Below are 19,154 nucleotides of genomic sequence, written 5' to 3' on the forward strand. Positions count from 1 at the left end.
AATTATAAAGATTTTAATATAATTTTTTTAAATACAAAGATCATAATACTAATAGAATCTAAGTATAAAATAATATGTAATTAATCCCTATAGTAAAATATTTGATTTTAACACTTAACGAATATTTTTCCTTTTCTTAAAGGAAAGAAAACTTCGTAATCAACATTATTACAGTACCTATTGTCAACGTCAATGTCCGTTCATTCTCTTAACCTTCCCTTCTCATCGCCACAAACGATACCGCGGTCAATAAATAGGGGACGAATCCCGCTTCCTCGAGAGTGGCAGTAAGATCGTCAGATCCGAGCTCGGCGATCGGTGCATCGAACGCCATCGTCGCCCCATCACCAGATCCGAAGCTTCATATCACACCTTCTTCGCATCCCGCTCTCCGTCTCGACCTCGAGCTCGGAAGAAGCATGACGAAAGGCTTCGCCGAGCTCTTCAGTTCCCGCCCCTTCGTCAAGATCTCCGCTCTCGCCCTCACTGCCATCGTCTCCTTCTACCTAGGCCGTCGTTGGTCCGACTCCTACCCCCAGCTAGTCTTCTTCACCAGCGGCGGCGCCTCCGACCGCCTCGCCTCCCCCTCCGTCGCCGTTTCCCCCAACGCCAACCTCACCCTCGACGTCTCCGCCCTCACCTCCAACACCACCCTCCTCCCCGGCGACGCTGACGCCCTGCCGCCGCTCGATGCTGATCTGCCCCCGTCCTCGCCGCCGCCGGAGGCGCGGAAGGTCGGGATCGTGGATGCGAACGGCACGATGAGCGTGGGCTTCGACGCGGGGGAGCTTGATCCTGATATGGCCGACGGATGGGATGACGAGGGGTCGGCGATTAATGAGACGGCGGGCATGGGGAGCGGGGAGGGGGAGAGGAGGGCTAGGGTCAAGATAGATAAGTTTAAGGTGTGTCCGCAGGAGATGAGGGAGTGGATCCCTTGTATGGATAACGAGGAGGTCATCAAGAAGCTCAATTCCACAGAGCGAGGGGAGAGATTCGAGCGGCATTGTCCGCTCGCGGGGAAGGGGTTGGATTGTCTAGTTCCGGCGCCACAGGACTACAAGAAACCAATTCCATGGCCCCAGAGCAGAGATGAGGTTGGGAACTCTCTCATGCCGAATTTTGTTGGATAATTGATTGCTTCAGGCGACTTGATCCTTCTTGTGGTAGACGTAGCTTATGATTCGCTTCTAATAACTCAGTTTACTGCTGCATATTTGTGATAGCTCGAGATATCATTGACAAGCATGGGTAATTTTTATTTGGTACTGGTTTCCATAAGCTCTCTCTTAGATGACTCTTTTCCATTTTATAATTGCATGTTTTATATTGTTTAATCAGCAAGACATAATCAGCATAGTGACTTTTGAGCAGTGAAACTTTCCTATGGTTGTTAATTAGGGCAAGATGCAACTAAGTTGATGTCAACTAAGTTAAGAAGCAAATCAAGAGTAGTGGCTTGGTTCTTGATTCAGATTTGATTTGATTTTGTCATCGTCTGAATTTAACTGGATCTCGGGAACCATCGATGGTTTGTCCAAGTATTGTGGGACTAGGTAAAAACCAAGGGATCAAACTTGGTTGTTACTATAGAATCTTTTAGAGGATCCTTTGGGTCGAAGAAGGGATCTTATCTTTGGAACACTGGAATTTTGTATGGTGATAAAGTTTTAGATTCTGATGTAGTGGTTTCATATATGACTTAAGTTTGAGATAGTTTATTGAGTTGAGGCCTCATTTGAAGGTTGTCTCTAGGAGGGGTAAGATCCAGATTGACGTTCTCCTAGTAATATAATTTTGTTGTGGCCTGACAAATAGAGATGGGCATATAAACACCTTAGGCACAGGTAACCTAATATCAAAATTTTCAGATATCAACGTGACTCAACAAGCCCATAAATTTAATTGCTGAGAACACTTGATATTCATTGGGGTCCAGAATTTTGATTTTATGGTATATGCATGCTCTGCTGTGATTCAACTGTTCCATAAGGATCTTCATACTAGAAACTTTGATCCATAAATACAAGCTCCGATGGAAGTTAGAGACCATGCAAACTTTTAATTATCCAGATTAGAAACTTTGATCCATAAACACAAGATCCAATGGAAGTTATAGACCATGTGAAGTTCTGATTATCTGTAATTAATATTCCTGTATTTTTCCTTCTCATATTTTTCTTACTATAGATGTCCTGCTGTGCTGCAATATCAGGTATGGTATAGCAACGTACCACATACACGCTTGGTCGAAGACAAAGGAGGACAAAATTGGATCTCTAGGGACAAAGATAAGTTCAAATTCCCAGGAGGTGGGACCCAATTTATCCATGGAGCAAATCAATATCTGGATCAGATTTCTCGGGTACTATAGTTTTCATAAGTCCAAAGATGTTTAGACTTTAATTTTGCTGATGCTTTTAGGTTTCTCTCTGTATCTATTATCTGTGTGCTTATTTCTTTCACTAGATATGCAGATGGTTCCAGATATTGCATTTGGCAATCACACACGAGTTGCCCTAGATGTTGGGTGTGGTGTAGCTAGTTTTGGTGCCTTTCTACTCTCACGCAATGTGGTCACCATGTCTGTGGCTCCAAAAGATGTTCATGAAAATCAGATTCAATTTGCTCTTGAACGTGGTGTGCCTGCTATGGTCGTAGCTTTTGCAACACACCGTTTGCCATATCCAAGCCAGGCATTTGATCTGATTCATTGTTCAAGATGTAGAATAAACTGGACCCGTGATGGTATGTTATTCTTTAGTTCCCTGAAACATATTCTCAGTAATTCGTATTTATCATTATTGGAGCATGTAGGGACACACAATACAATCGCAAGTATTGTACTTGAAAGTATTGAAACATTTTGTGTTAAGTACTGGCACCATCATACCTATATCTTTTTCCTTGCATTTACTTGTCAGGCTCTGTAGAAATTGTTTAAAAATACCTTTGGCTTATTTTATTATCCAAATACACAGTGCAGAAAGGCTAGAGAACATACTCCTAAGTGACCTAAGAAGTGCTTTATAATGTTTGTTAAAGAATAGCTGCAAAAAGAATCTTCAATTTAGCACTCAGATTTTTCTGATGATGGGGGCATATTTTAGTTATAATTTGCATTTTTAGTTGTTGTTCAAGTACTGTAGTTATCTATTACTACTAATTCTGGTTTCGTAATAAGAACATGTTACAGATTTTCACTTTTGTATGAAACTCAATTTGATTAATTAGCTGTATGTAGTAGTCTTTTTATAAAAATGTGATAATAAAATTGCATATTACATTCAACATTTCCACCAAGGTAGCATAGGGAATTCTTTATGAGCATGATTGACTTTTTTATTATGTAACTCAGGTTTTCTGTAAGAGACCTAAACTAGACCCGATATATCCTCGGAAGCCTGTTATCAATTAGATATTTGTCCACTATTTTTAAGACCCATGTAACTAAGTCTTGCTCTTCTTCGTGCTAAAAGCATGCTTCTTCATGTCATTCTTGGGATAGTTCAAGTGTTGTGCTATGCCTCCTTAGATGTATCATAGACTGAAAATGCACACTGTTTTAAGTTTCACTTGCTGCGCATTTTAGATTTTCTCTTCAATATAATTTTTTTTTAACTAAAAGGTATCAAGCCGTATAGTTATGTAATAGTTGTACAAGACCTGAATCACTTTTCCTTTTCATATCAGAGATATTAACCTAATAAAAGTTTGAATTTTTATACTGTAATGTTCAAAATAATTTACTAATCAACTGATTTATTTATCGATACTTTTGGTGAAGATGGGATTTTGCTTCTCGAGGTCAACAGATTACTCAGAGCTGGAGGGTACTTTGTTTGGGCAGCACAACCTGTTTATAAGCATGAAGAGATCCAACAAGAGGCATGGAAAGGTATCTCCTTCCTAAATTATAATTCTATTCAGTCTATGTATTGTCTATATTGTACCATAAAATTCACAGGCTGCAACTCAATATTTCTTAAGCAATGATAGGGTTGTAAGGTTCCAAGGAGAATCTGTAGTCTCATAAATAACAACAAGAACAACAAGCCATAATGGAACAACTATCTGGAGTTGGTACATGGATTTTTGCCCTCATTAAGCTCTATACAAGATGACATCACTGGTCAAGTCAAGGCATTCAAAAAACCTCATAAACCTCCTAGCATGCTGGAAATCAATAATTTAACCTGGGTACAGTTCTGCATCATATAAGCTTTCTGTTGTCAATGATTATGATATTTTTTCGTCCATCCACTAAGTGATGAAAAAATGATGTTTTGTATAGCCTATTCTTTTTCAATGAAATAATAAATTGGCTTTTGTAGTTTCATTGCTATCATCATTAGCTTTTGATGTGTGGCGTGCCTAGGTAGTGCAATTCCAAACCATCTATTTATTATACTGTAGAATCATCCAAACCTTTTCCTGTCGATGCATATAGCATATATCATCCCAGAAGGTTTTCATGGAGACTTGAGGAAACTTTATGATGATATGATCAGCCATGGACCTGACCACCCTCTGAAGCTTATTGCCCAATTTCCCATCCGATCTAAATTAGATGAGAGCGATTGCCTCAAACCTGCCAGACTTTTGTGTTGTAGGTATATCTTTCCTTTTTCATGCAGTTTAGACTCATCAATCAGGGAGCATCTCTGAAGTGTCCTAAACATGATAGTAAGTTTTAGAAATGTCCTAAACATGATAGTAAGTTTTAGAAATGAAAGGTTCCACTGCAGCCAGAGAGTAGTAAGTGCAATATGTTTTAGAAGAGTCTTCCTGAAAGGTATTTTGTTCATCCATACCATGGATGGCCAACAGAAAATATAATATGCTTAAAGGCCATATGGCACATGCCAATTGTGACGATTCTAACCACAACTAGGAAAAGTGAGAAGAGATCATCTCACACATGGATAATTTGGGAATTTACCCTTTTGTTTCTGCATAATGTGCTTCTGAATTCTTATAAGATTCATCTTTCACTTTCTGTAATTGTATTACTGACACATTTGATTCATGTACAGATATGGAGGACCTCACAGCAAGTATTTGTTGGCAACTTGTGAAGAAGGAGGGTTATATTGCCATATGGCAGAAGCCTTTGAATAATTCATGCTACATGAATCGTGACTCTGGAGTCCAACCACCTTTATGTGATGCAGAGGATCAGCCAAACAAAGTTTGGTATCTTCATTAACTTTCAGTTAAAATTGCTGCTTAGTGGCAGGAAAGGTTAATAAATAATCATTTGCTATGTTGCTATCAGGTCCGATGGGTAACTGACCTTAACCTGATAGGACTGAACCACTTGCCCAAAATACTAAAAGTCAAAATTAATGGTCATAGATCTACGCTAACAGTCTAAACTAACTAAAATTTCCTCTCACTTACAATGTGGGGCTAAATTGGATATCGCATGCTAGGTGCAATGATAATTGTCCTTACCAAAAAAAGTTCCTTGACCAAAATACTCAAGTGATCATCATCAGATTTATCCTTGATTTTCTTGCCTATTGTACATGCAACAATGATGGAAAATCCTTCTCAAACACCAAATGATGCTTCTTCTAGTGTCATGTCTCATTGGGTGCTGAAGCAACATTTGCTACCCAGTATCAGAATTAAAAGATAACAGATGATATTCTTTCACTGATCATATCCGTTCGACGTATGACAGCGGAAAACTAAGTTTAAGCTTCTATATGAAATTTGAAAGGCTGTTATGGGCTTTGATTTTTATGAATGTACCACGTAATTTTTTTTCTCATGATCCTGCAATTTTTTTTTTCACTTGTTAATTTTACACATCAATATTTTCTGTATTATTTTTATAAGCATTTTCAAGCTTGCAATCCCTCTAAACTCCATTTTCATACTTTTCAGCTTATCTTTCCAACGACAGTGCAACCAATAAAGTATCATCTTTTAGTGTTAAAACCTCCAGATAAAGGAAATGAACATAGTTGCCCAAAGTAAAACTAACCAGTGAAAAACTAAAAACAAATTTAATACAGTTTTTTAGGCATAAGAAATCATTTAATGGTGCACTTGTTTCTTGGGTGCTTAAAAAGCTCTATATTTTGGTTTGTTGGGTATAAGTATCAACATAATCATGACTAGGGTGCAAGAATCCGTTCACTGTTGCTAATGCCAACTGCATATTTATAATGCTTCTTGAATGGTCTCGATTCATCTTCATTTGTTTTGCTAGCTCCTTAACTTCTTTTAAGCTTCTCTCAGGTATGTTGACCTAAAACCATGCATCACCCGCCTTCCTGAAAATGGATTTGAAGCAAATGTTTCTTCATGGCCTGCTCGGTTTCACAATCCTCCACAAAGGCTCCAAGAAGTTGACATGGATGCTTATGTAGCGAAAAATGATCTTTTCAAGGCAGAATCAGCATACTGGAATGAAATTGTTGAGAGTCACATTCGTATCTTCCGTTGGAAAGAAATGGAGCTGCGTAATGTGATGGACATGAGAGCTGGTCTTGGAGGGTGAGTCTTTTGTCTTTGCAGTAACTCAAACTGAACTGTTGTGTCCTGGTATTCGGCATTTTCAAGTGTTGCAAATAACATCTGTACAAAACCAATTTCAAGTATAAAAAAAATTCAAAATCAGCAGTATTTTATTGATACTTATCAATTCCATGATGTTAACTAGGACTATTGTATTTGATGCAGTAATGACAAGTTTATGTAAACCCAAACTAGTACAATTTTGATGACTGATGATGAGTTAAAATTATTCCAGCGGACTAGTCTTAACTTGTATCCTTAGTAGAATACTTCTGCAAATTGATGATAAATAAACATTGTTAGTCAAGTATGTTAGAGAATTGAGAATATAGCTAATAGAGTTTTATCGCTTGCTTCATGGTTGTTCTTAGTCATACAGACATAAATCCACTGCCATCATAAAGTTTGCCTAAATTAATCCTCTTCGATTTTTCTGCTTCTGTAATTATGGATAATGCAAAATCCACATTCTCAACATTTTATTCTGACAGATATAATGCAATATACGTCACACGCATGCCTCTCTTTCTGCGTGTTTGTCAATTTAGGAATATTTTATTATTCTTTTTGTCTGCCTTTTCTACATTCCTATCAATAATGTGTGTGTGCCTTCCTGCAATGTATGCCTAGCATATGGTTTAAGGGTAAGATCATTTTAAAGATAAAATATTATTCCATGAATATCAACTTTTTAATTAGTTACAGTACTGTGTGCGGCATCTCTTGATGAACACAATCAGATTCTATGTCATCCATAGATGACCACATGGTAGTGCCACTGTACTAAAATGAAGTAACTCTATGTTATTGTTTGAATTAACTCTCAAATTTTTACCTGCACAGAGACCTTCATCATTATGATCCTTTCTTTCAATGACTTGTGTTCTAGATTACATGCTTCTTTTAGTTTTGTTCCATGAGTTCATTACTTCAGTCTAACTGTGAGAAAAAATGAGGGTTATATTCATTCTGTAGTCCCAGATTCCAATGAGTTTTGCTTTTTGGACAGTGATCGGTTGCTACACAGTATAATATTTGTCTCAAGTTTGTTTCAGGTTTGCAGCTGCACTGATCAATCAACAAATTGATTGTTGGGTGATGAATGTCATTCCAATCAGCGGGCCAAACACATTGCCGGTAATATATGATCGTGGACTTATAGGAGTGACCCATGACTGGTATGCTCGATGCACTATTTCAAATCTTTCTGATTTTTAGTATCATCAACTGGGTTTTCTTTTTTGAAATTTACATAATAATGTTGAGCTGAAAGTTTGCTGTAAATAAAGAAAGAAATTTTCTGCAACTCGATCAATGTAGATGTATCTGTTTTCCTCTTCATTTCCACGTTGTCTTATTCAGCTGATGTAAATTGATTTAGTTGCCCAACACAATCGATGTTGATGTATTTGGTTTTCCTCTGCATTTTCATATTGTCTGTCTTGTTTAAGTCTAATTTTCTCATCCATGTGACCTTGACTTTGGCATAACTACAGTAGTTGGCGTGTGAGGAAAATGACATGTGACATATACAACTCGAAAGGAATTTTATGTTCGGAAAGAGACAGCTCTTCCTACAAGTCTGCTATTTCTTATCTTAGTCAGGTCATTTATAATCTAATTAACAATCATGATTAAGTCATAATAATCTAATAAATATTTGTGGTTAAGTCATTTACTTTTCTCATGACTCGTAACTAGCAGTAATGCATTTCCTAATGGGTAGTTTTATCTTGTCCCTCTTCTGATTTGTTTTTCCTTTACCAACAGGTGTGAGCCGTTTGATACATATCCAAGAACTTATGACTTATTGCATGCATCTGGCCTATTCTCTCAAGAGCAGAAAAGGTAATTTGAACTCTATCGTAATGTTTAGATGTGAACAAACATAGAATTCTGTCCATGTTTTCTTATCGATGTTATGGATATGATAGCTTGCCTTTCCTTGCCAATCTCACCATGATCATGGTGATTGAACACTATGCAGAATATTATGCCTATCGTGCAGAATATACATACAGATATTAGACCTGCAATGTGTTAAAGACTCCTTAAATTTCTCTGGCCACCAGGTGCAACATCTCAAGCATCTTGTTGGAGATGGATCGTATGCTAAGACCCGGCGGTCGTGTTTATATTCGCGATTCAAAATATATCATGGAAGAGATTTTAGACATTACACTGGCCATGGGATGGAGGAGTGACCTGCGCGACACCTCTGAAGGCCCATATGCTAGCAGGAAGCTGTTGCTGTGCAATAAGCCATTCTCCTAGAAGTTTTGCAGGTTATTATATTTATTCTCTTTCGGAGGTTTTTTTCCTTTCTCGTTACATTCTTCTGCACAATGGGGCGGAAGAGGTGTAGCTTCTGCATCTTTTTCGTCGCCAATGAGTAGTAGTGGTTTTGTTGTAACAGCTAATCTTATTCTACTATAAAGAACGGTAATGTAAACATCTTCTGCATTTGTCACCAACTCTCTCGAATCAAGAATATCTCATCAAGCTGTCGTAAGATTTATGTTTAGCATGATCTGAGGGTGTTTTTTTGCTTTCCACCGAGAACATGTGTATGCAATATTTTTCTGAACAATATTAACAAGTGATCAAGAACAAATCACACTTACTCTACTTGCTGCAAACTGCCTGCTCTCTACAATTTGGTGATACATCAAATAAATTCACAGGAGAAATAAGATGTACATCGAATTATATATGTGTAATTGATGTTGATTGAAGAATTTAGCAAAGCTTTAGCTTAAGAATGCAAGTGGAATTCTGGATTCTTGGGAAGTCCACTAAGCCCATCGATCTACTTTTAACGCCCAACACCGAGATTAATCGTACATTGTTCTTGCGATGTGGGCTGCAGATTTCAAACAAGTTAATAATATTTTTCGTACGTAAAGATACTGTCAACGAAATATGTCGAGAGTTTTTGTTGTTCTACTCAGAGGAGAGGGCAGCGATGGAGGAGCACATGGCAGGAAGGGTAGCGTCGGTCATGGATGACCGGAGGTAAAGAATGAGGATTAATGGCTTTGGTGTGTGTGTGTGGAGCAAAAGAAAGGTTGCATTGATTAAGCAGATTAGGGCATGGTGTGGCAGATTATTAAGCACCCAAAAATGTTAGATATGTTTGTGAAGAGAACATGGAATCAATCAGGAGGTGTGTGCCGATCAGCCTCCTATTTATTGTTGAAGAGGCGCTCTTCAGATAGAGACAAAGCGTAGGGATAAAATCTATATACAGTAGATCATGTGTTAGATTCTCTTCTCTAAGAATACGTGGTAAGTCGTGACCATGCAGGAGTACTCGTTTAGTCCATCCTTGATGATGTGCGATGTACGTATGATGTAGAAATCAACTTCAACTTCCAACTGCCACAATGCACTACTACTACTCTCTTACAGCTGAACACTCTCGTACTCTTCACCTCTCGGCCTGCTAATAAGACAAAATGTGTGTAGTACACCAACGGCGGCGTCATTGTTCTAAGAAAGCAAGCTGAAGAACTTGCATAGAGAGAAACCTACGTCACCAAAAACAAACTATTAACACAACAAAATCATCATCTAAATAATTTTTAGCTGCTGACAAAGAGTAAAATTAGAGTACATCCAAAAGTCTGATATACAAGAAGATTACGCCGCCTAGTACTTGGTGGTAGGTGTCAAATGCAAATAGAATCACAAAGAGCAGGAAATCAAGGAAAGTTAAATCTCACTGTGGTGACCATAAATTAATGGCTAGTGGCCTTCCTTGCTCTAAGAGATTCCAGGGCCTTCTCCCGAAGCTTGATCTCAAGCTGCTTCTCCTCGGACTCTGTTTCTTCTGCGTCAGCTATGTGAGGACCCTTCCTAGTCGCAGCTTCATCATCTGATTTGCCAGCATCACTGTGCTCTTTCTCAAAATCAGATGGGGGCATCACGGTATCCATCGGCCGCATTTTAAGCTTGCTCGCACGGCGTTCTAACCTCTTCTGGTGCTTCTCTTCGCGCTTTCTTCGTCTTTCCTCCTTGCGTAACCTTCTTTCTTCCTTCCTTCTTCTCTTAGCTTCCTTCTTAGCTTCAGGATCAGAATCAGATTCAGAACTGTCATCTGAACCCTTTTTATGCTCGTACTTTTTATGCTTTCTCTTCTCGGAACTCCTGTTTTTGGGAGTATCAGTCCCTTCCAAATCCGAAGGATTGCTTTGACTGCTTGTCTCTTGTTTTCTCTTGGGTCTTTTGAAGTGTTTTGTATCATATTCCATTTCGTTCGGAGATTCTGATGAAACTTGTCGTACGTGTCTTGTAGGAAGATCCATATTACTGCCAGGCATAAATATGATTTGTCAAATATCCATGCAGCTACTAGGCTATGTTGACAAAGAACTGTTTCTACAGAAAAGCAGAATAAAAGGAGGGGGTGGAGGGAAAAGACGAATATTTCACCGTCTGTTTGGTCCAAGCCCATCAGACTTGTAAACTCAAAATAAATATGCCAGAAGAGTTACAGAACTATTAAAAAAGATTTGACTCAAATAGAAGTTAAGCATTACCAATTCTAAACAGGTCCAAATAAACCAAAATGTAAATGGTGAGCCAATGTTCAGGGAGATTTGCTTTCATTTTGGTAGACAATTGCTGCACCCACCATCTCTTTCAATTCTTGCAGGCTCAATGTTGAACGAAAAACTTACATGCTTCTCTCTGATACCTGTTCTTCCTCCACTGTGACAGATCCAACAACTATTTTATTCCTTTTGACTAGAAGCACTCCTTGCATAGTTTTTCACTACGCACTCCACCTTCCATTCTCTACATGCCACCCCAACATTCTGCCTTCAAAATCCTTAGATCTAGTTTTCTGTTGCTTCAGCACTGTTAAAACCTAGCAAATCTAACTTCAACTTGTTTTCCTTTTTAGGTGGACACTCACAAATTATTACACTGACTTATAAGAAATTACTTATCAGAATGTGCTAGAATTTTAGCTCTACTTCAATCTTATTTGTTTTAAGTTTTAACATCAAGAATGGTTCCTGTTGAACTGTGTTAACACTTACAGTCATGCTTTTAAAGGTTTAGCAGTTGTAAGTGTTTGCATGCCTATTATTCACCGAGATTAGCTAACAAGAATATCTACTTGGGTGCATCAGAAAGGGAACAGAAAAGGATATGGGGAAATTTACTTCAGGACAGAAGAAAACTATGAGAAATTAAGACAAAAGCAAAATATAGGATGCTGATCACCTGTTATGTTCACTTTCACTCTGTTTTAACTTCACATTAGTAGGATGACCTCGAGTACCTGGAGAGTGATCAACTGCTAATACATTATACATATATCCAACTAAATTAATTAGCATGAGATATTTTCTTCTTTGCATATGCTAGTGAATTTTTACCTTTCTTGGATGAGGATTCAGTTCTATGATGGGCATCCTCCCTGATAATCAGAATGTGCATGGTCTTAGAATCAAGGAAAAGATTTTAAATTGCATAGAATGAAAGAAAAGGCTTTACCTGACAGGACTAGCTTGTTCCTCTTTGCCATTCCTTCCTTGGCTTTTGTGAAGCCTTTGCTTTTCAGTTTTTTTAGCGGCATTTTCAGCGACCCTGCAATATCATTTAGTGATCAATCCTTATCATGTCTATAAAAGTCTATGTCTAGAATGAGTGCAAACATCATTTGCAACATAGAAGCACCTATCTGTCAAAAAAGAGGCTAAGCTAAGAACATCTGTAGCAATATACCATAAAGATATGTTACACTCTCCATAAAGATGTCAAACTAAAGACAATGAGTAAACAGGAACTGCTATAAGAACTACCTCTCAGATGTATATTCATCCTGATATCTTTTGGAATCAAAGCCATTAGTTCTCCTATCAGTTTCCCTACTTGAATCTCTACGAGCCGGATTAGATGGGCTACTACTCATGTAAGGGCTCCGACTCCTGCACATATATTAGCAGTTCAGACATGGTATACAAACTGAAGCATTGGGAATAATCAGATAGCCTAAAACAGATAAGAATATCTCAGCATCAGGACCTCTTCCTTGCACCCAGAGACACTTGAGAATCTGCACGATAGATTCTTGGTGAATGCAGAGGAGACGTCTTTCTCTGTTGTGGAGACTTATGTGGGGCCGGTCTCCTCAGAGGAGACAAAGAACCATGCGTTGAAGGAGATAAAGGCCTGTGCCTAATAGGAGATTGGTCATGCATCAGAGAAGGTGACCTCCTGGAGCGTGTCGGAGAGGGTGACCTCCTGGGCCGTGTCAGAGAGGGTGACCTCCTGCGGTGCATGGGAGATGGGGACCTCCTGCGGTGCATGGGAGATGGGGACCTCCTGCGGCGCATGGGAAATGGGGACCTCCTACGGTGCACAGGAGAGGGTGATCTCCTGCGGCGCATGGGAGAGGGTGACCTGCGACGTGTGGGAGAGGGTGACCTCCTACGGTGCATGGGAGAAGGTGACCTCCTGTTGCGCGAGGGAGAGGGTGACCTTCTGCGGCGTATGGAAGAGGGTGATCTCCTGCGGCTTTGTACTGGGGACCTATGGTGTGAGGGAGAAGGAGACCTACGGCGCAAGAATGATGGAGACCTTGATGATCTTCGTTGAATGAGTGGAGGAGATCTATGCCTTGATTTTGAAGGTGATCCTCGTCTACCATAAGGTGATCTGTGCCTCGAAGGTGACCAGTTATTCCGTGGGGAATATCTGCGGCGAGGAGAAATGGAACTTCGAGCTGTAGACTTGTGCCGCCTTTCAGATGGAATGGAGTGCCTGCCCGGAGAATGATACTGCCTAATAGGTGAAACTGAATGCCCTTGGGACTGAGATGAAACAGAGACACTCCTTGATCGTCCATTCCTGGTAAATGAAGGACAAAAGACTGTGTTTATTGCCAAAGAACCAACACAACAAACCAAAAGATATAGAGAAGAAACTTGTCTATGAAACAAATACATAAATTAGTTTCTCACAGACAACAAGCCAAGAATGCTTTAGAAGAAACTAACATCAGAGGGCTCCTACTAAATGAAACACAAATAGAAGACTTGCAAGAAAATAAACAGATGTTGCATCAAGTGAGTCATGAATTTATTAAAGCTAGTGCTAAATATCTAGTTCAAGAAATAACACTGGTCGTTTATGAATAAAAAATAAAAAAAACTGACTACTAGATCAATAGAACTAGCTACATTTAAACAGAGGACAAAAATATAAAAAAAAACCTAGAACTCCACATGGGTAATACAGGCAACACCATAGTTCTTCGACGACCAGCCGTGAAACATATTGACATGTTACCAAAAAGTTGAAATACTGACAATCATTTGACATCTCGCATAAATAAATTTTTTGAAGCAATGCCTCAAACTATCTTAAACCCAACAAACATACAATATAAAGATGAACATGATGATGCTTAACGCTGCACTAACGCAAAAAAAAATTTCAGCAAACCATAGCCCATAATTCCTTCCTATCATCTTTGCTGATTTAGATCTCTTTTTTATTTTGTTTACAAAAATCAAGTGACAATAAAAAAATTGACATCCATCCACAGACTCTTAAGGTGCGTATGAAAGTGAGAGAAATGAAAAGAAAAGAAAGGGGGAGAGAGTCATTCTCCATTCTTCATGAGACACTCATTGCTTCACTCTCTATATTACAACAACAACAAGTCATAATGTCCCTGTTATTGGGGTTTGTTTTCTACCAGTGAATTCTGTAAGGTAATGCCTACAATTAAGTCAAGAGCATTGTGACTTAGATTTTTCATGGTGCCCAAACTGGCCATTTATATGAATAAAGAGTGACAAGAAATGATCTTTTTTAGATATATGTTCCACAAGTCATGTCATACAAGTGTTCTGTCAAAAATACAAAAAATTTCATTACAAGCAAAAGAACAGCATTTCTCAACAGCTTAGATTTTTACTTCAAAAGGAGGGGAGAAAATCAAACCGCTATATCATGGTAGAAACTATATGATCCAGAAAAAATATGAGTAAAATATACAAAGAAATGAAATAAACCGAAGACCCCAGAGTTTCTCATGTCTCCTCAAGATATTGCAAGTAATATTGTAGTTGTATTCTTTTCATATAATGATACTTGAGCCTCTCTAGAAGGAGATGCCTTTAAAAGGTACCTTTTCAGATATTTTATCTATGGTATGTCGTTTAAGAAATGTGGTGGCCAACTAAATTAAAACTAACATATGATCACCCATATTTCTTAAAACAAGAAAAAAAACTCATTCATTCCAACATAAGTACCATCCCCCCACCATGGCCTGCAAACTTCAATTATCTTTGATTGGCAACATATGGGTTAGTTATATCCTTGTTTTCTAGTAAAAACAAAGTTCAATAGACAACATATAAAGTTGTAACTGGAAAGACATCAATATAGAGTTCTTCATCGTGTATAAAACATATCAACAACAAGCCACCCATAATTGTACTTCCATATGATTTGTATAAATAAGTTCAATAGTACGTAATCATCATTTATGCATTAAAAAGAACATGATAGGTTATCAGTTTTTTTATTTTTCAGTTAAGATCTACATATATGGCAAAATTAAAAACCTTTTAGTACATGCCTTTAGTTAAAGACTTTTACTGGATTAATAAATAACTTCGGGAAATGAATGATGAAGAGGAACTAAGTAGATTGCTCAGAAACTACGCACCTATGTACACAGCAATTCAAGTTATTCAACAATTGCATGGAATAGGATAATGTCATTATCAAATACTGCTTGTAATATTTGTAGAGAGAAGCAGTATGTAATCAAGTCTCAGTTTTAAGGAAAGTTCTTAAATGATCACAAAAGAGAAGGCATCTTGATATCCCAGACTTAGAAGCTGATTTGCTGAATGACCGGCTTGGTAAAGAAGCCCTAAAGAAAGAAATTATGATTAACAGTTAAAACTAGGTAATAATTCCTAAATAATTGGAGAGAGCATAAATGAACAACAAACATTATTACCGAATAGGAGAATTATCATTCAAGTGGGAAGAAATGTAGAGCCTAAATAAAAACAAGAGAAAAAAAATTAGCTTATGGCTTAATCAAGCTCACATTACCAAAGATTCATAAGTACAATTCATCCCCTTCAATATTACTAAGCTAATTGGAATAAATCTAACAAGAAAGCGATCCTGTTCATGTCTATGAGAACCAACAAATACTAAGACCAAGCTTTCCCTCCCCATACAAAGGTAAAAAGCACATGCAACAATCAAATGGTTTCAAATGCCTCCAAGCTAAAAAAATATCTAGTAGAATTACAAAAACCAAGAAAATCGAGTATAACAATTAATTCCATATAATCAGCAAGTACACGCTAGGAAGTTGCATCAGCAACAAGGAAAAATGAAGCAATGTAAAAATACAATGTGCACAAGAATGGCAAAGGGAAGATTGCCAACATGCATCAATCTATACAGTCAACAATTAGAAGAAACAATATTTTATTGTGATAGTTGTTCCAGAAACAAACAAAAAGTAAATAGTGATACCTCTGACATGATATGTTAAGATATCCACAAACACTTGCAAACAAAAAATATATCCGTATGCTGATAGCTAGCTTGCCCAGAAGTTTCCACACAATTAATCATGCAAAACCCATACTGTGAACCACTTGTATACAGGCATGCAAAAAACACTTGCATGTACATGAGCATATCACTTTGTATTACAAAGTTCAACTCTATCAATTATCAGAAACATATATTCTTTAACTAGAAAAAAACTTATTGTTAAAGAAAAAAACTCATTATTACAAAATCCCCAGAATTAAGTCATCATCTGACATCTAATTGTCCAAATACCAACGTGTTTATAGGCAACAATCTTTATGCCTTGTATATAAGAATATTGCAAGAAATTGGGTGACTTAGAGAAGTATACTCCAAGATCTGTCAGCAGTTTGGCAATGATATTTAGGGAAATTAAGTAGAAAGAGAAAACACACAACATATTTTCTTCCACTTACTGGTGTTTCTAGGAAGGGAAGAACTATTGAAATGGATCAAAATAAGGAAACCTACAGACAAACAACAAGAATCCTAATTAACTATTTGAAATGCATAGCCATTGTGAAAGAACTAAAAATAAGGTCAATAGCTAACCAGTGATAAAAAAATCCGAAGACAAAAAAGAAAAGACACATTGTTGCTGCGCAAATGAGTTTTGAATCACAAATTTACTCAACAAAATGAAGTTCTTTAAAATTTGCAGCTCTCAAAAGTTTCCCAGGAATTTTAAACTTCTATTGTTGATTGTGCAACTAATTCACAGTAGACATGTCAGACTTCAAACTTAATAAGGCCATCATGACGGCAACATGGGGTTGGCGCCAACACCAAATGCAATATCAAGGTCATACCTACATAGTTTTCACTTGTAACCATACAATTACTTTGGAGAACCATAAACCTAAAGAAGGCAACCCACCAAAAACATCATCGTCCACATACCTTGAAAGTAGGGAGACTTCTAAGTCCAGTTTCTGCATATCACTTGGCAATTCCTTAAGAGGAGACCCATGTGAACCAAGAGAGTAAATCCAACATTCAGATTGAGTTTGGTCTAATTTCTGCCTTTCAAAATGTTTTTAAATAGTGCACAAGTGCACATGACATGAATGTAAAGAAATGTAGTTTATGACAGTAAAAAGAAAAATCCTACACTTCACAAAAGGTGCTAAGCAGCTTATACATCACGTGGAATGAAATAACTCTGGTGGATGTCCAAAAGCCTATCAGAAGAAATCAAGTTCTCCTATAAATAATATTTGTCATATATGAAGAATGACAAGATGCAAAAAGACAGCTCGGGTTAAAAAGTGTGTCAAGCATTCTTTACTAACCGTCCTTTCAATATTGGACTCCGCCGCATGTCCACATCTCTCTCCGTCTCAGGCTGAACACTGGAAGTCTTATCCAGTGGATGTTCCGAACTCCAGCCAGAAGTAGCATTAGCCAATCTTGAATTGTCAGCCTCCACATCCTACAGTAGTTTGAGGTAAAGAAGTATATGAACCCTAATAATCGGAGAGGCTAGCTGAATGGCATAGAGAGACAACCACAAGTTAAAACAGAAAATAAGTTCAGATATGAAAAAGCGAACTGCAGATCAGAGAAGCTAAATACCATTCTCCTTTTATTCCCTTGTTCAAAGTCTCTTCCCTCTTTCTCCTTTCTCTTCTGAATCTCCTCAGTAATTCTATCGCTCTCCACCTATGACAGTAACAGCATATAAGAATACAAGGTTAAGAATTAAACAATGCGAGCAGCATAGAAGAATCAAAGTTCAAAAAACCTTTCTTTTTTTCATTTCCTCTTCTTTGGCATTCAAAAACTGCTGAGGGACACCACTGGCATTATTTTGTGCACTGAGCAGAAGTCCCCAAAGCTCCTTCATAAACTTTCCTGTATTCTTTTCCAGGAATCCAGTGAGCTGGATCTGAATCTGTTTACCATCTACCTCCTGTGTGGACAACTTGGAAATGAGCACTTGATACTATATTCAACGCAATGCATTTGTTGTATACTAAAATAATAGACACTAGTAATAGCATGCCTTGCCATCAAGAAGTCCATATACGAAGTTAATGAGGACTTCATCTTCAAAACCTAGAAGCTCGGTTACCCTTGTTGCAATCCATGGCCTGATCACATCCATCTGCACCTTTGTCATATCCACCTACAGATAGAGTTCAAAACAAGATTTTATTTTGTGAACAGCCAACAAGGGAAAAACGAAGATGTCTTTTCAGGCGTTCTTTACATGACAAATAAATACAAAATAATGAACAATCACGCTTTTATTACAAACTAGTACAAAGTTCTTCGACAGATCTTCTCATCCAAACCACAGATTTAATGACAAATGAGATATCCATCGCAATCGAACCGTAGATCAACCAAACGAGCACTCACAGGGTGATCGAGCTCCGCAGCGAACTTCTGGCTCTTCAGCAACTTCGCCTGCTTGTTGGAGAAGCGAGTATCCTGCTCCGCGGAGGTACCCTAAAATCCACAGGTCAGGAAGCCATTAAAACCCTAATTGACCCCCTAAATTGCGAGAAATTGGAAGCGAATCGGGGCACATGGAAGGGGGCGACCGAGGGAAATATCAAATCCGAGAAAGGAGAGAGGCGGGGCTTCGCTTACCCGAAAGAAGCCGCCCGACATCTTCCTATTCGTCGTCTAGGGTATCGACGCAAAGGAAGACGAGCCAAACCCTCGAAGTCTTATCGCCGCGACGACCCGAGGGCTTCCTCCGTCCCTCCAACAGAAACCCTATCTCGTCGAGTCGAGCCGAGCCGATCGAGCACTGTGTTGATGACCAACAAAGAAACCGAGGTTTTAACGTGGAGAACGATCGCGTATTTATGATCGCATCGAACACTGTTCATGAAATAAGTCCGGCCCATGTAATAGTTTATGGATTACTATTGGTCTTTTTAGTTGGGTCTCTTTAAGATTACCAATTAGCTCTGATGATTCCTATATGGGCCGATCTGGGTCACTTGATGGGCCTCAAGTTAACCCACTTTGGTTTTTATTCATCTCTCGTCACCGCCTGGTGCCGTTAGTCGCGT

The 19,154-nt window shown here is 38.3% G+C and overlaps 2 protein-coding genes across 3 annotated transcripts; one reads left to right on the forward strand and one right to left on the reverse strand.

Moving 5' to 3' along the window:
• Positions 1-217: 217 nt before the first annotated feature.
• On the forward strand, positions 218-9,055 carry LOC103996893 (probable methyltransferase PMT11). The gene is made up of 9 exons (XM_009417944.3): positions 218-1,097; positions 2,216-2,365; positions 2,478-2,748; positions 3,788-3,898; positions 5,037-5,196; positions 6,253-6,510; positions 7,587-7,709; positions 8,302-8,379; positions 8,604-9,055. Exons 1-9 carry the CDS (start codon positions 420-422, stop codon positions 8,803-8,805), a joined length of 2,031 nt encoding a protein of 676 aa, XP_009416219.2. The 5' UTR covers positions 218-419; the 3' UTR covers positions 8,806-9,055.
• Positions 9,056-10,100: 1,045 nt separating this feature from the next.
• LOC103996894 (uncharacterized) lies at positions 10,101-18,913 on the reverse strand. 2 transcript variants are annotated; one of them, XM_009417946.3, is made up of 12 exons: positions 18,724-18,913; positions 18,490-18,579; positions 18,131-18,253; positions 17,870-18,037; positions 17,701-17,787; positions 17,418-17,557; positions 12,571-13,395; positions 12,348-12,473; positions 12,040-12,132; positions 11,922-11,962; positions 11,767-11,824; positions 10,101-10,842 (listed from the first exon to the last, which is right to left on the reverse strand). In XM_009417946.3, the coding sequence occupies exons 1-12, from the start codon at positions 18,742-18,744 to the stop codon at positions 10,272-10,274; spliced, it is 2,343 nt and encodes a 780-aa protein (XP_009416221.2). In that variant the 5' UTR covers positions 18,745-18,913; the 3' UTR covers positions 10,101-10,271. The 2 variants fall into 2 exon arrangements, with proteins under 2 accessions (XP_009416221.2, XP_009416220.2); XM_009417945.3 differs by having other exon boundaries at positions 11,767-11,839.
• Between the last annotated feature and the right edge of the window lie 241 nt (positions 18,914-19,154).

This window comes from Musa acuminata, chromosome BXJ1-9 (genome assembly GCF_036884655.1).
Source record: "Musa acuminata AAA Group cultivar baxijiao chromosome BXJ1-9, Cavendish_Baxijiao_AAA, whole genome shotgun sequence".
In the NCBI taxonomy this organism is placed as follows: Eukaryota; Viridiplantae; Streptophyta; class Magnoliopsida; order Zingiberales; family Musaceae; genus Musa; species Musa acuminata.